This window comes from Typopeltis vanoorti, chromosome 10, assembly GCF_054136105.1.
Source record: "Typopeltis vanoorti isolate ZY-2024b chromosome 10, IOZ_Tvanoo_1.0, whole genome shotgun sequence".
Lineage (NCBI taxonomy): Eukaryota > Metazoa > Arthropoda > Arachnida > Uropygi > Thelyphonidae > Typopeltis > Typopeltis vanoorti.
In genome coordinates this window covers 39212096-39226374 of record NC_143558.1, presented here as the reverse complement: position 1 = coordinate 39226374, position 14279 = coordinate 39212096, and the positions used below count along the sequence as shown (strand labels likewise).

Sequence of the window (14279 nt, the reverse complement as noted above, 5' to 3'; positions counted from 1 at the left end):
TAGTAAATGTTTTTTTTTTTCTTTCACTCTAGGTGGCGGTGGCGGATGGAACGACACTTTATTACTGTCATCTGCCGGACGCTCCCTTTTACAAGGAGGACAAGGAGGAACGGCTTGCTCTGATGGAATAAACTGGCGTAGTCACGGAGGTTTCGGTGGAGGTGGTGGACCATGCGCAGCAGGAGGAGGCGGTGGAGGTTACAAAGGTGCGCTTATGTCAATATATTCAATTATATGTTTCTATTACATCTTTTTGACAATTTATTAGGATTCCTATACACTATATGATGCCATGTTGCGCGACATTACATTCCAACGTGATGCTCAAGTATCAAGCAGCGTTTTAAGAAATTTATAAAACGAAACAAGCAAAAACTGCATTTTAAAGATTTTGAAAGTGATAGGAGTGTGGGCGCCAGAATTATTATCCGCTGTACCGGAGCCTCCCTGGCTCAGTTGGTTTAGACGAGCTCTTTGGTTGGAAAGACCGGGTTCGAGTCCCGTCTATGACACGAGGAACCTTTATCAGGTGTTTTCAATCAAGTAGTGAGTTAGCAGTTTCATACGGAAGTGGAGGGTTTATTCTCTCGTAAACTAGGGTTTTTCATCTTTCAAAAGAGGCAAACCAACTTCGCGAACACACACACATACAGATATAACACACTTCCGGAATAAACTATCCTATTCCGTATGAATTTGGTTTCGAATGCCTGCACGGTGAAGTGTAGGCCTACACGTGAGCGTAAATCAGGGTAAGATCCGCTGTACCAGACAGAGCACATTAACAAACTTAACAAACGCAATATAATGGCCTCTTACCTATAATTTGATTTTAATTCTAGACGAACTAAAATATTGACTATCTGAAATGGCTTGATACGAACCCCTTTCCTCAACAACTGGACATTTCAACAGAACATTTCCATCATCTCATGGAATCGAGGCCAAGCCTTTGAATTAGGGCATTCAAAAAAAAAAAAAAATAGTAATGTTATAATAATCTCATGTCAATTTTTTTCTCATTTCGCATACAGGCAAATCAGCCAGATAATGCACGCAGTTAACAGAGACAAAAAATACTATTAGTGGGAGGTAGGTGAAGAATTAAGTAATGTGTTGTGAAGATTGGCTAATTGGAGGTATTGTTTTCTTCGTACAGGAGTTTCCAGAGCTTTTATTTTTGTATATTTCTGTGGTTTTGAAAAGCTATTAGTTTTAATTAATGAAACACGTGCTGATATTACTATTAATAAATATTAGAGTAAATTTCGATTATTTTCATTTAGTTATTATTTAATTTTTCCTCAGTTTAGTGGTACAGAAATTATTTTCTGTTGTTATGTTTTTCTGTTCAATCCGTAGCATTTCTATGAAACTTTTAGGTGATATCTCAACTGCAAACGATCTAGTCATCTGTCTTGTCATCTTCATAAAAGTCCAGTATAAAATTAACTGAACGCCTTCAAGTAAAATCAGCTAACGAACCTCTTTTAGAAAATAGCAGAGATGGAGAATTATGATGAACAATAGGGTTAATTTGTAAAGTAGCCCACTGCTGATTGAATAATCGTACCACACTCCGTGAGTAAAAGAAAGATACCCACAACAAAGGATACCCAGAGCGCTTTGAAATTCATGCTAGCCACCTACTGCATGGCGCGGATCAATAATGGCGATGGCTTTCTAAGCAGAGTGAAAGGAAAGGGAATTGCGTGGCTTCAGTGCAAGACAAAGCTAAACAAGTGTAGGGGAAATAATTGGAGGCATCCGTCACACTAACAGCTTACGTAAACACTAGCTTTGCTCTGGGATCACTGAAATTTATCCTCAGGTGATTTTGGTTAAACCGAGACCATAATATAAAACAATAGAATTTAGTGTCGTAATTGGATTTGTGAATCTTATGACCGAAAGATATTTCAATAAATTTCAGGATATTTATCTCTACATTCACCACGCATGCTCTGCTCGATGACGTATTTTAATAATTTTAGCTTTCTTCTAGTGAGGACATACTCTCAGGTTCTATTTTATAATGTTAACTGATAAACTATGATATAAAACTTCACTCCGTTACCGAAATATTAGTCATTCTATGGCGGTACTTTGCAAGTACTCGATATAAACAGATGGTAGAATATCTACGTTCAAGTGTGTGCTGTAATGAGATAAGGTCGTGATTCTAAATTCTTAACGGCCTCATGATAGAAGGTAGACTGGTGAAAGGATCTTCCCTCTACCCCGCTAAGTTGAGCACGCACAACGGTGTCTAACATTGGGAAAGATTGAAGAAGGGGGACAACAGGATCGAAAAGCCCAACAGATATGCTACAGTTGATCAAATGACTGTGCGATTGGGTGTCAGGGTGTGTGTGTGAGTGTGTATGATGGCTTATTATGTCTACGAATTATTACATGCATTCTTCTGACTGGTTTGTCCATTTGGAAGAATGGAAAACCAGTTTCCGGGAGGAAAACTGCTCTTATAAAAATTTCCTGCCACTTCAACGGGATTTGAACCCAGATCGTTTTAAAGCCAATGGGAAACGGTGATACTCAAGCTTATCCAGAGAAAAATTAACAAATTCAAATTCTGCTACTTATAAACAGTTACATAATTATAAGAGCTAACAAAATCGCATCCATTACTCTGATCCGTAACTCGTTTTAAATAAAAATTGATTCCAAGTTTCAGACTTGCTGAAGAAGTCATCATTTTTCTCATTTCATTTTTCCAATATTAGCATATCGAAACCAAATTCAAAAATAAAACCGACAGCTCTTATAATACGATGTATTTTCTTGATTAAAACAGCATTACTGTTAATGCACTTTATTTCTTATTTTAGAACAGCTATTTCACTGATGCTCAATTACCTGAATTGTTTCCCTCAAAATCATCCGTTTTCTTTATTTAAAGACCAGTCTATTAATGTTTTCAGGAGGCGACGCAGCAGAAGGAAATGACAATTCTTTTACAAATGGCCAAGGAGGAACTTCAATGGTTCAAGAAGCCGCTCTTTTACCTCTAGTTGAACCTGGATTAAACAGAGAAGATGGAAGTGTGGATATTTTTCCAGCAGTATCCGGATGTAAATGTGAACACTTATGTGTTCTCCTTGACCTCAACACCCAAGCCTCCCATTGCGTCTGTCCCGAGGGTTATAGCCTTCAGGCAGATGGACTCAGCTGTAGAGGTAATGAAAATTCCTGGAATTTCAATCAGCACTACTAATTATTTCTTGAATACAAATTTTCTAGCTTTGATTTATATAGTTCAGTGCAAAATAATTAGTCCCATCTTGTTTGTCAGCATATCTAAATTAACTCCGATATATTTTTATACACAGTGGCACCAGGAGTTGCCGGACACATTAAAGATGGACTTGGTCTATCAACAAACTACCTCTTAGTCATCGTTTTCTGCATACTGGTTACAATTACTGTAGCAGTCTTGGCGATTTTTGCCTGTAAGTAAAATTTATCACGTCAATTTACCTTGTTTCTGTATATGTAAATGTTTCATATACCCATGTGTATGCTCCGTGCACTATTATATAAACAATTTAATTTTTATTGGCTGATTCTTTATTTCATTGAATTCTTTATTTGATAATGAAGAATTTTTAATCCTTGGGGGCTACTCGGCGGAATGATTTAATATGATGGGTGCAGCAACAATGGAATTTTATTTTGCGCAAAAAATCTACATAAGTTCTAAAATTTGCCACTAGGGCGATACATGGTGCTGAAATACATGTAAATTATGTATGATAAACCTGGTATGCAGTGAAACGCTGCGACCGCACCATTTATGCAAGTCCAAATTCCCCCAATAACGTATGCCTCGAAAGAAGCTTTTATAAAAGCGTAGATGCGGAATGCTTTCGTTCATTACTTGTGGACAGACAACGTGTTAAAGTACAATGTAACCATTACCGAAATATCGCGCACTTCTCGCGAAGTTGTTTTATCAAAATAACAGCTATGCCTTGACAGCATTGCGAAAGTTCAGAACGTTAAAGGGATTAAAACCGGGTCTTATGATTGAAATAGTTTACGCAAAATGATCTGGACATTTGAAGCGACGGGTTCCTTAGTTGTCAGCCCTACAGAGAATGGAAGCCCATCGAATGCAGACAGTGGAAGAAGTAGTAACAGGGTATAGGAAGAAAGGATAGCAAACCCGAAAGCACGGTTCACAAAGTCGTAAGGCAAATTCTGCGCTGTTATCCTTACAAGATTCCCAACTTTCAGCAGTGGTTTAATCCTGACCGGGATGCACGATAAACATTTACCTCGCAGTTTCTTGCTCGGAATGAACCGGACAACGACTGGCCATGAAACATTTTCTGGACTGATGAAACTCACTTCCATCTGGAAGATGTGTGAATACGCACAACTGCATAATTTGAGCAACCGAAACCCACACGTCGTGAAACAGATTCCGCTTCATTCCCCGAAGATAACCGTTTGGTGTGGATTCACAACGGAATTCATTATCGGACCTTTATTTTTCGAGGACTCCGGTCCTGTTGGTCTCGTTACCTGCGCTGTTAATAATCAGTATGCATCTCTCTCGGTCAATCCGGAGATTCCAACATATTCAACAGTTTTTATGCAGGATGAATCCTACATCGCTATCCCTGTCATGCGGTTACTTCAGACACATTTTACCGAATCAGAACCCCCTGTAAGCAGGGCCGCGTTAAGACCATAGAGGTCCTAAGCACTTAAAAGATTTTGGTGCCCCATATATATGGAATTCAAAATATAAACAACAATAAACCATAAAATAAATTTTTATTTTTCAAAATGAAACAAAATTTATAGTAAGATGGAAAATAATGTTTAGTTTTGTATACTTCAACTTTATTTAGATTTGAAAAGTTTTCTCCTACTTTTTTTAATTGCAAAGTGTTTGATCAGATTCTCAAAATTAATTCTTACGTAACACATCTGCTTCTATACTTAGTAGAGATAAGGCATTCAACCTGCCTTGTTGTATAGTTGTTCTGATGGGATTTTTAATATACTTCAACTGAGAAAATGAACGCTCAGCTGAGCAATTTGTGACCATTAATGCTAAAAATATACAAAAGGCAATGTCTACATTTGGAAAGGCACACTCAATATTGTCTTCTACAATTATTTTATAAAGTTCAGCATGACTGAATCTTGTGTTTACATTTTTTGTTGCACTGAACTTATGGCGCACATATGAGTGAAACTGCTGAAGCTCAGCTGAGAAATTAGTGTTCAAGTCCTCTGGGTAAGCATCAATCAGCTTTTGACAACACTGAGAATACCTTTCAATTTCAGTAGATGATGAAGTCACTCATGTAGCATTATGCGGCAATCACTTAGAAAAGAAAATCTCTCTGATCTCTCTCTCTCTCTCTCTCTCTCTCTCTCTCTCCTCTTCTTCTCATCTCAGTTTCAAGTTTGTCAACAATTGTGTAAAAGGTGGTGATACGAAATTTATCTCTGGCATTCAGATATACTTCTGGAGCATCTCCATCATTGGGTACCTTCTTTCTGATACGTTTGCGAGTTTGAGCCGCCTTGTAATCAATATCTGGTAGCACTTCCTTTGTAGCTGCTTCATATCTTTCAAATTCATTTCGTGAAGTGCACAATTAATCAGCTAATGATCCATACAGTTCTCCATATGTTTTTAAGTTGACATTCTCATTCTGTAGAACTTGGCTTACTCTATGAAACTTTTGCAAAATCTCATCCCAAAAATTCAACATAAAAATAAATTCTAGCTCTTGCATCTTATTTGCGATATTATCTGCTTCTCTTCTAGTGTCTCCCTTTTGTGACTGGTCTTCGGCTATACAGTCTAACGCTTCTAAAATTTGAAGGAAAGATTTCAAAATTTCTGCTGTTGTCATATCATGTGGCTCCCATCAGATATACTTCTGGTATATCTGATGGGAGCAATGTTTACATTTGGAAAGGTACACTCAATATTGTCTTCTACAATTATTTTATAAAGTTTTGGTATCAGAGAGGGATTTTAAGACATTTTCATTTCCAATACAACCTTTAAGAATTGTCCACCGGCTAGTTGAGGCTGAAAAGAAGGTATAGAACAACCGCACTGTAGAGAAGAAATTACCCGCCTCTTGACAGCAGTCAACAGCACTTCGGCCTACCGAATTTAGCGAATGAGCTGCACAGGGCACATATATATCAAACTTATTTGTTTCTAAAATTTTTTGCTGCATCCCCTTATAATGCCCAGACATGTTAGCAGCGTTGTCATAAGACTGACCCTTACATTTTGAAACGTTTAGCTGACAAACTTTACGTAAGTACTGCAACACCTGATTTGCCATTTCCTCACCGGTATGACTTTTCATTTCCAGAAAGGTTTGAAAAGCGTTCAATAGGCTGTCCATCCTGTAAGTACCTAAGTACAAAACTTAACTGGTCGATATATGACAAACTAAAATAACCAGAAGATTTTACTTCATCAACAATAAGCACGTGGACCTTTTAAGCCATCAGTTGAATGAGTTCCTCACAGGTGGCTTTGGACAGATAAGAAGGATTTCCTTTGCCACAATTTCCATATTTCGCAATGTGGCCTGCTAAAAATGGATCAACCTGACTTATGAACTCAAACAGCCCTAAAAAGTTCCCATTTTGCAATGATCCAAATGTTTCTTCTGTTCCTCGAAAAGCCAAGCCACGTTCAGCTAACGTACGAATAACAGCTATGACACGTCTCAGGACATGTTCCCAGTAATCACACTCTTCCTGAATTTGTTTATCCAACTGTTGTCCCCACCCTACACCTTGTCTGCTAGTTAAGTATGTTAGCATAGAGTCTCAGTGAATAGTGCTTTTTTCATGTTGATCAATTACAATAGTATTTCGCCAGTCACTGAACCCTTCGCTTGTAACAAAATTTGAGAAATTTTTAGGAGCAAACAGTTTACAAACAAAACAATAAACTGATCCTGTTGATGGTGAATACAATAACCACTCTCTCTTGTATTCCTCACCATTGGCTTTTGTCCAAACAAAAAGTTTCTGCGAGCAGTATCTTACTGGTTTGCCATTAGTAAAATATCGGTGAGACTTGTCAAATAGCCCATTGTGGTGTTGACAGTCACTGGGTCCACAAGCAGTCCAATAAGCCACGTCATCAGCAGGGAAATCAAGCCACAACCCTGGATCTTTTGCTATATACCGTATTTTCCGGTACATAAGACGCACCGAAGAAATTTAATACAATTTTCTGGAAAAAACCTAACTTTAAAGTATGATTTTAAAAAAATGGATAAAATAATAGGTAATTTTTAATAGTAAACTGACCTTTCAGAAACCTGCAAAACCCATGTCACTGTCACCTGACTCTTCTCTATCATCATTTTTTGACTGTTTTTTGCTTTTGTATGCATACAAAGTCCACTGCGTTTCATGAAACGGTAACACCATGACGCACCACCTTTAAAATCTTCAATGTTACGCTCACAGGCTACTTTGACTGCATGTGTACGAATCATTTTTGTTGAAATGGCAATGCCATTTCGCCGATTTTCTTGCAACCATTTCAAAACTTCTGTCCTCCTGTTCTGGCAACTTCGCAATTTTTCCACGTTCCGCGCGCTTTTCATTACGCAAATTGTACAAAATCTCCTTCTGACCACGCCAAGTTCTAATCATTTTTTCTGTAACGGAGATCCAAAATGTCTTTCAGCTTCCCTATTCCAGTGTTCTTCCGCATATTGTAACTTGAAGTATATGAATGTTACCTGTTTTTTTCCATCACTAAAATCTACGGGGAAATATCAAAGTGAACACAAAATATCTCAACACGTCAACTCAATACTGATAAACAACGGTAACTGATTACTCGGATAAGATGTTATGAAACTTGAATAGGGACTCCCCGTTCTTAGCCAATGACGCGCTAGAAGTCACGTGAAGGTCACGCATCAATTTGATTGCGCCATTAACCGCCTACAAAGATCTTGGAACATAAAAGGGAGTGCGTATGACTTTGAAAAGAGGAAACAATCTTTACCTTCATTATATAAGACGCACCCCATTTTTAAGATGAATTTTTAAGTTAAAAAATTGCGTCTTATACACCGGAAAATGTATAAGACGCATTTACTTCATCTTTTGCAGACTGAATCATTTCACCACCACCACTAAACTTTCATTTTCAGCAATTATTTCAACCTCAGAATGTTTTGTAAAGCAACTTGCATCAACATTTGCAGTAGAGATATCAAGAAAATTTACAGACAAAGTGAGATCAGTAGTGAGACATGTGCTAGATGAACCTGCTTGTGACACTTTGATGATTCCAACATCATCATATTTTGATTTTGAAGTGAACAAAGTGGTATTTGTGTCCACTTCTGATGACGGAGATTGGCTCTGATCAGGAATTGGTATATAATGTTGTGGAACTTGTGTGAAGAAATCAGTCAGCTTTGTAGTCTTGGAATCTAATTCCAAAGTCTCCTCGTGTTTCTTTTTTGATAGTTTTCGTTTTTGTGCAACACTTAACTGAACACGTTTCATCTTGGTTCTTGGGATCTGTTAAATACAGAAATAAAACGATTAGTTTGTTGAATATTAGGTGGCAATCAACACAGTTACACATATCACAGGCAAAATCATATGAATAATTTAATTTTCGGCCTACAGCTGAATCTAGTGCTTTCGTGCGTTAATTAACTCTTATTTTACCGGAGTCGCACTTCTACGACAGCTGGGCTTTTAGGCGCGTTTCTGAGACAACCACGTGATTTGTTTTATATTTGCTTCTGGAGCCTTTTATAAGACATAATTTATTAAAACAAGACCTAAAACAGACAGGAAAATAAAATGGTTACGTTAATTATAAAAAATTACCTCATTTGACGCAATGGTAGTGCCAGAAAGCGTCATGAGCGATAATACGGTGTAAACGAACCGTCATGCAGGTGGATAGAGTTTTATTAGGCCTTCTACACGTCATTATTTATTGAAACAAAGTAGGTAACAGTAAGAAAAGATAAAAACAATGAAAAACTAATTAAAAGTTAATTTAAATAAAATTCGTCATCTAACTAAAGCAGAAATTCTGTGGTGCCCCCTCTTTCCATGATGCTCTAAGCACGTGCTTATTTTGCTTAATGGTTAATCCAGCTCTGCCTGTAGGTTTTGATTGTGGGGACATTCCAAACACACACACACATAGGCCTGTCGTGGACACATAGGCAACTTAGGGCGGCCCTCCAACCAGTATTACATGTCACATCCACAACATTTTGAGGGAAACTCGAAGATTCAGGTGTAAGCCGAAAATTAAATTATTCATATGATTTTGCCTGTGATATGTTCTGTGGTTGAGCATGCGATTTTGTGATTTTAGCACGTTGGCGACAACGGAGGACAGCATATCGAACATGTTATGTAACCACACAACGCGCCGTGAGTATCCTACGTTTTGTAACGTTTTGAATACCTAGTACGTATTGCAGCGCCATATTCGTAGCCGTAGTGGCAATTTTTAGAAATAAAGTTGGTTTTTGTTCCGAATAATATCCCATTGCCGCGCACATCATCATGTTAAATATTAAATCGTTCTTCTGAGTAGTTACCCAATTACAGCGTTTCGAAATATGAACTTTAATTATAATCACTGTGTATAATAAGTAAGTGTCCCTTTATTTTCTCAGATTGAGTTATTTTAACCTAATGACTAAATAAGTATTATTTTATAAAATTATGAATAAAATAAACTGTAATCCGGAAAAAAATAAATTAAATTAAACGCTTCGAATACTCTTGCCACATGCTAAACCCTATGAATATGCATCGTTGCTCTCTGGAATTTTATCTGACGGTTTCAGTAACAAACACCACAATCTTGTTTTTCATTGGTTCACCAGCCCCTTAAATCTTCGCAATCTGACGGATCGTGTCTTGATTTCAGCACCGCCGTTGATCTTTTGCTGAATGCTGCCAACGGGTGACTCGTGAACGTTCGTTCGCTTTGCAATAATATCTACGAAATTGCCTTCCGACAGACGTATAGCTCTGCACATCGAATCCTAGTTTCTCCTTATGATTTTCTTTGTTGTTTTCGTGAATCTTGAATACTTTCTTGTAGACAGTCGATCTGAACTCACTAGTGTCGAAGATGTATCGTGTTGATGCGACAGAAATACAACATTCTTGTATCAGTGCAAAGTTCAATTTGTTCAGCGTTGTGAGCAAGTACCTTAAACCTCAATCCTTTAATTGAATTCACTTTTATAGTTTCTGTGAATAATTGTTGTTTTTCATCTTTGAAGACTCAAATTCTGTCACTTGGAAAAAGAAAAATATTTCTCATTGACAGGTTATTCCAATGCTAGCCTAACTTACTCGATAAATACTACAGTTCTCCCTTTTTTGTATTTTTGCATGTGCTATCACTGAAATATTCCTCTTTCTTATAGATTTTATCCAAACTACAAATTTTTTCCGTAAAATAATTATTTCCATTTAAAGTAATGTGCACATCATTAAAAAATTACTTATCAAAGAAAAAATCGTTTATCCTTTAGTTGACCATTAGTGACAAAACAGACTACATTATTGAATGCTAAAATTATATTTCAAATGAAGTTACGTAAATTATAACCGAAAAAACGTCCCTCGCTCATTAAATTTGTTTTCAGTCATAAAAATGATTGCATCCTTCTCTCATCCGTCTTTAAATCGCTAAGCTTTGCGTTTAAAACCCATTCCTGTTGCTTCGTTAGGGACGTAACGGAGATGGTTTGAAAGAAATGGGAGGTAACTCTTCTTAGAATAACCACGGGGTGGTCGAGAATATTTTAAGCAAATATAATTACCTTTAATTCTTCGGATTATTATTATTTTTCCCTTTCTTCTGAACAGATTAACTTAAAGCATGCAACTAACTGATATAGTAAATTCTTTCGCCGTATGATGAGTATTCCAATGAATTAACCGATAACAATACACATGTTCTCGGTATTAAACCTTGTTAATTCCTTTCTGATCTCGACCATTATTTTCTGGGGTTTTTTTATTATTTATTTCATTACCAATTTTAGGCTACTGAATTTTATATAGAAAATATACATAAAATATGCTTAATATTTTAACGTGCATATATCTTGACCTAACAGCAAACAGCCAAAGAGAAATTTGCTTTGAACAGATTATTGAACCGTGCTGTACATAATAGCTACACGGCAGTATAATAACATTAACCTAAAGTGCTACTGGCCTCCCTCCGACGGACTTTTAACTTTACTTACCTTAGGTAGAAGATGATTTTCATCAACTGCTGGTGTGACACCACCACCGTCATCGTCCTGTTTCTTGGAAGCCTACAGTGGTTTTTAAAATGACCAGGTTTGGTCTCTAGAGTAGATTTCCGAATTATTTAACCCATATCCGACTACTCCCCCATGATCCGAATACTTAGCTTCGTGAAATTATTTTGTCTTGGCTGCATTCGCTACGGGAAGAGAGCATGAAAGGTGTGGAAGTAGGTTCTCCCTCCCAGTGGCGGGACCAGGATACCTTCTAAGTTCACCTTACGCTGTGTTCTCCCTTCTATGGCTAGCGGTTCCACTAGGAGTTCCATTGCTTCAAGTTCAATTCAGCTTGTTTGGTTGGCCGAGTAGTTAACGACTTTTCTGCTTTCCAACCAAAAGGCTGCCTGCGGGTTCGAATCTTTTTGATTCGAACCCGAATTCTCTGGTGTGAGACCCTTCCTACATGGTATTGGAGGCCTGGAGTTTCTGGAAAAGTTCTATGTTTAGTCCCTGGGTTTCTCAATTATTTTAAAAATTATTAAAAATAATAAAAATAAATAAAATTTACTACAAAAAAAAATAGTCCACCGACAATACTAATGCACTATAGCTTTACAACCTTTCGTGGGTAGGAATCATAAAAAAAATGAGAACCTTCTCTTGCACACAGACGGACCATGGAGCCACCACCGCCTCTTGCGATTGAAAGATATCTCCACCTTAATCAAGAGGAAAGTCAGTCGCGGGAGCGGTGTTCCAGTTTCTGGCCGATGCATTAAAAACAATCTGCCTGTCTCCACTCTGTACGAAGACCGCTCTTTGAAGCTGTACAAGAACGGTCTTCGTCACTGAGGACGACTATGCTGAGAAAGTATTCATTCTTCTCTCTCTCTCTCTCTCTCTCTATAAATTCCGAACACAACTTCAATCTCTCTCTCGATATAGCATCCCTAGACCTGCAGAAGACCATTGACAGTGTTTCTCTTCCAGCCGTACTTAGTGTTCTGTTTATTGCAACATGTCGAGAATATTTCCTTGCCTATGTTTCGGAGAATTATTCCACATATTCCATTACTATTATGCTGGGTTCCAAATTCACGTCCATTCTAACACTCAGATGTGCGCCAGGGCGACCCTCTCTCTTTTTCATCACCTTGTTTCTGCTGTTGTGTCATTAACGTGTTTCTACTCTCTCTCTCACTGGATACAGCCACTGTTAATGCCGTGACATTCACCAATGATCTTATGCTCATAAGATCATTGGAGAATAATCTTAGCATCTACTAGAAAATGCCTCAAGTATTCTTTAATCGCTACTTAGGCCTAAATATCAATGCATCAAAGTCGAGAACGCTTTCTTTACTCCCATCCGATAGAGATAAGAAATTGAATGTTGAGAACTTTGCATTTCCTTTGCACGGCTTGTCATTGCCTTCTTTCACATTCTTGAATGAGTGGAGATAACTAGGTGTTCTCTTTTCTCCGACATATCCCTCCTCTGTGCCATCCACATCTTGGTTTTTTCTTGATTACTCCCGCCTCATGATATGCCATTCACATTGAAAAACCTGTCATCTTACGCTAGATCTCACGATTCCCTCATTACGATGGTTAGCGTTTGGTTATATCAATCCAGACTTTTTTTTAAAAAAAATGTATGTCTCGTTACTTCTAGGACTACATTATTAAAGATGATTATCGACGTACCCTTGGATAGATGCTTGGAAGGAGAAGGAGATACTGATTACGACTGCATCGGCTGAACAAAGGAAATGACCTTTAATGGTGCATCATTCAGCTGAATGGGATGCATTAAAATTTTTAACATGTTTCCTCCTAACATCAATATATCAGGGATGAGACTTGTCTCCTGCATGGATGTGAATATACGGATTTAATTAAGACGAGAATCAATATTTTGCAGACTCGAACGCGTATAACTCGGGACAGATGATGATGCAGAGCAGGCACGCTCTCACAGTAAAGAAACTTTGGCTCATGTTGATCATTGGTTGATATTTCATGCAAAGAGTACGTGTATGAAGAGAGAGTGAGAGTCAGGGATAGTTTAAAGAATAAAGGTTGGAAACAGCGGTAGAACTCCATCGAACTAACATCGATTTGAGGAAGTCTGACCTTATAGTAAGGATAGATTAATTAATCTTTATAAGTCCTTGGTGTCGGGCGACCACTCACTACCCTCCATTGTAAGAAAGTTACTTACTGTATTGTAAACCAAGAGTTGGTGCGTTTGCTTCAAGAATAAGACCACATCGGACCAAATTTACTTCCAGGATTGTATCCTTTAGAGATATGCAACGTCATATGAGACTAAGCTTTGGCCTCTCTTGGAGGGTTTTCAAGATACTTTCTTTGTACTACTCTCCAGAGAATGCCTCTTGATTCGTCAGGAGTGACTGGAGCTTGATGGCACAGGATATTGCTGTGGCTTAGGTCTCTTCGAGCCTAAGAATAGGGCCATTGCATGTAGAAATATTTTCAGTACGAAGATATTATAATAAATATAAAGTAAAAACACAAATTTTTGTGGGTGGAATTAACATCAAAAAAGAATACAGAAATATTACCAGTTTCCTTTTCGGTAATTTCCTTTTCAGGCGTTGTACTCACATTTGGCATTTAAGGTGCTATTTACCTTTAACTTGTTATTTACCTTTAAAAATGGTGCGCAAATTCTCTAATGTCTTTAAATTGTATTTGTCGAAGTTTAGTGTGATTTCGCAACTAGCTATTATAAAATACCAGTACGCATCCTACATTTAATGTACACAATTCTGTGCATACTGCATGAATAAAGTATTATCTCTCTCTCTCTCTCTCTCTCTCTCTCTCTCTCTCTCTCTCTCTCTCTCTCTCTCAATGAATACATTAATATAGTATTCATTGAAAACTGCTTAGAACTGTGCTAAGAAATATGTTATGAAATGCGGAAGTGAAAAGTGTGCTGCCATCTATCGCTCAAAA

The 14279-nt window shown here is 37.6% G+C and overlaps 1 protein-coding gene across 3 annotated transcripts in view; it reads left to right on the top strand.

Moving 5' to 3' along the window:
- LOC150102353 (leukocyte tyrosine kinase receptor-like) overlaps positions 1-14279 on the top strand; it is a 535474-nt gene that overhangs the window by 471151 nt on the left and 50044 nt on the right. For all 3 annotated transcript variants that reach the window (XM_090398770.1, XM_090398769.1, XM_090398768.1), the window contains 3 exons: positions 33-206; positions 2943-3197; positions 3351-3470. In XM_090398770.1, the coding sequence (XP_090254896.1) occupies positions 33-206; positions 2943-3197; positions 3351-3470 (549 nt within the window). The remainder of the gene's footprint in view (positions 1-32; positions 207-2942; positions 3198-3350; positions 3471-14279) is intronic.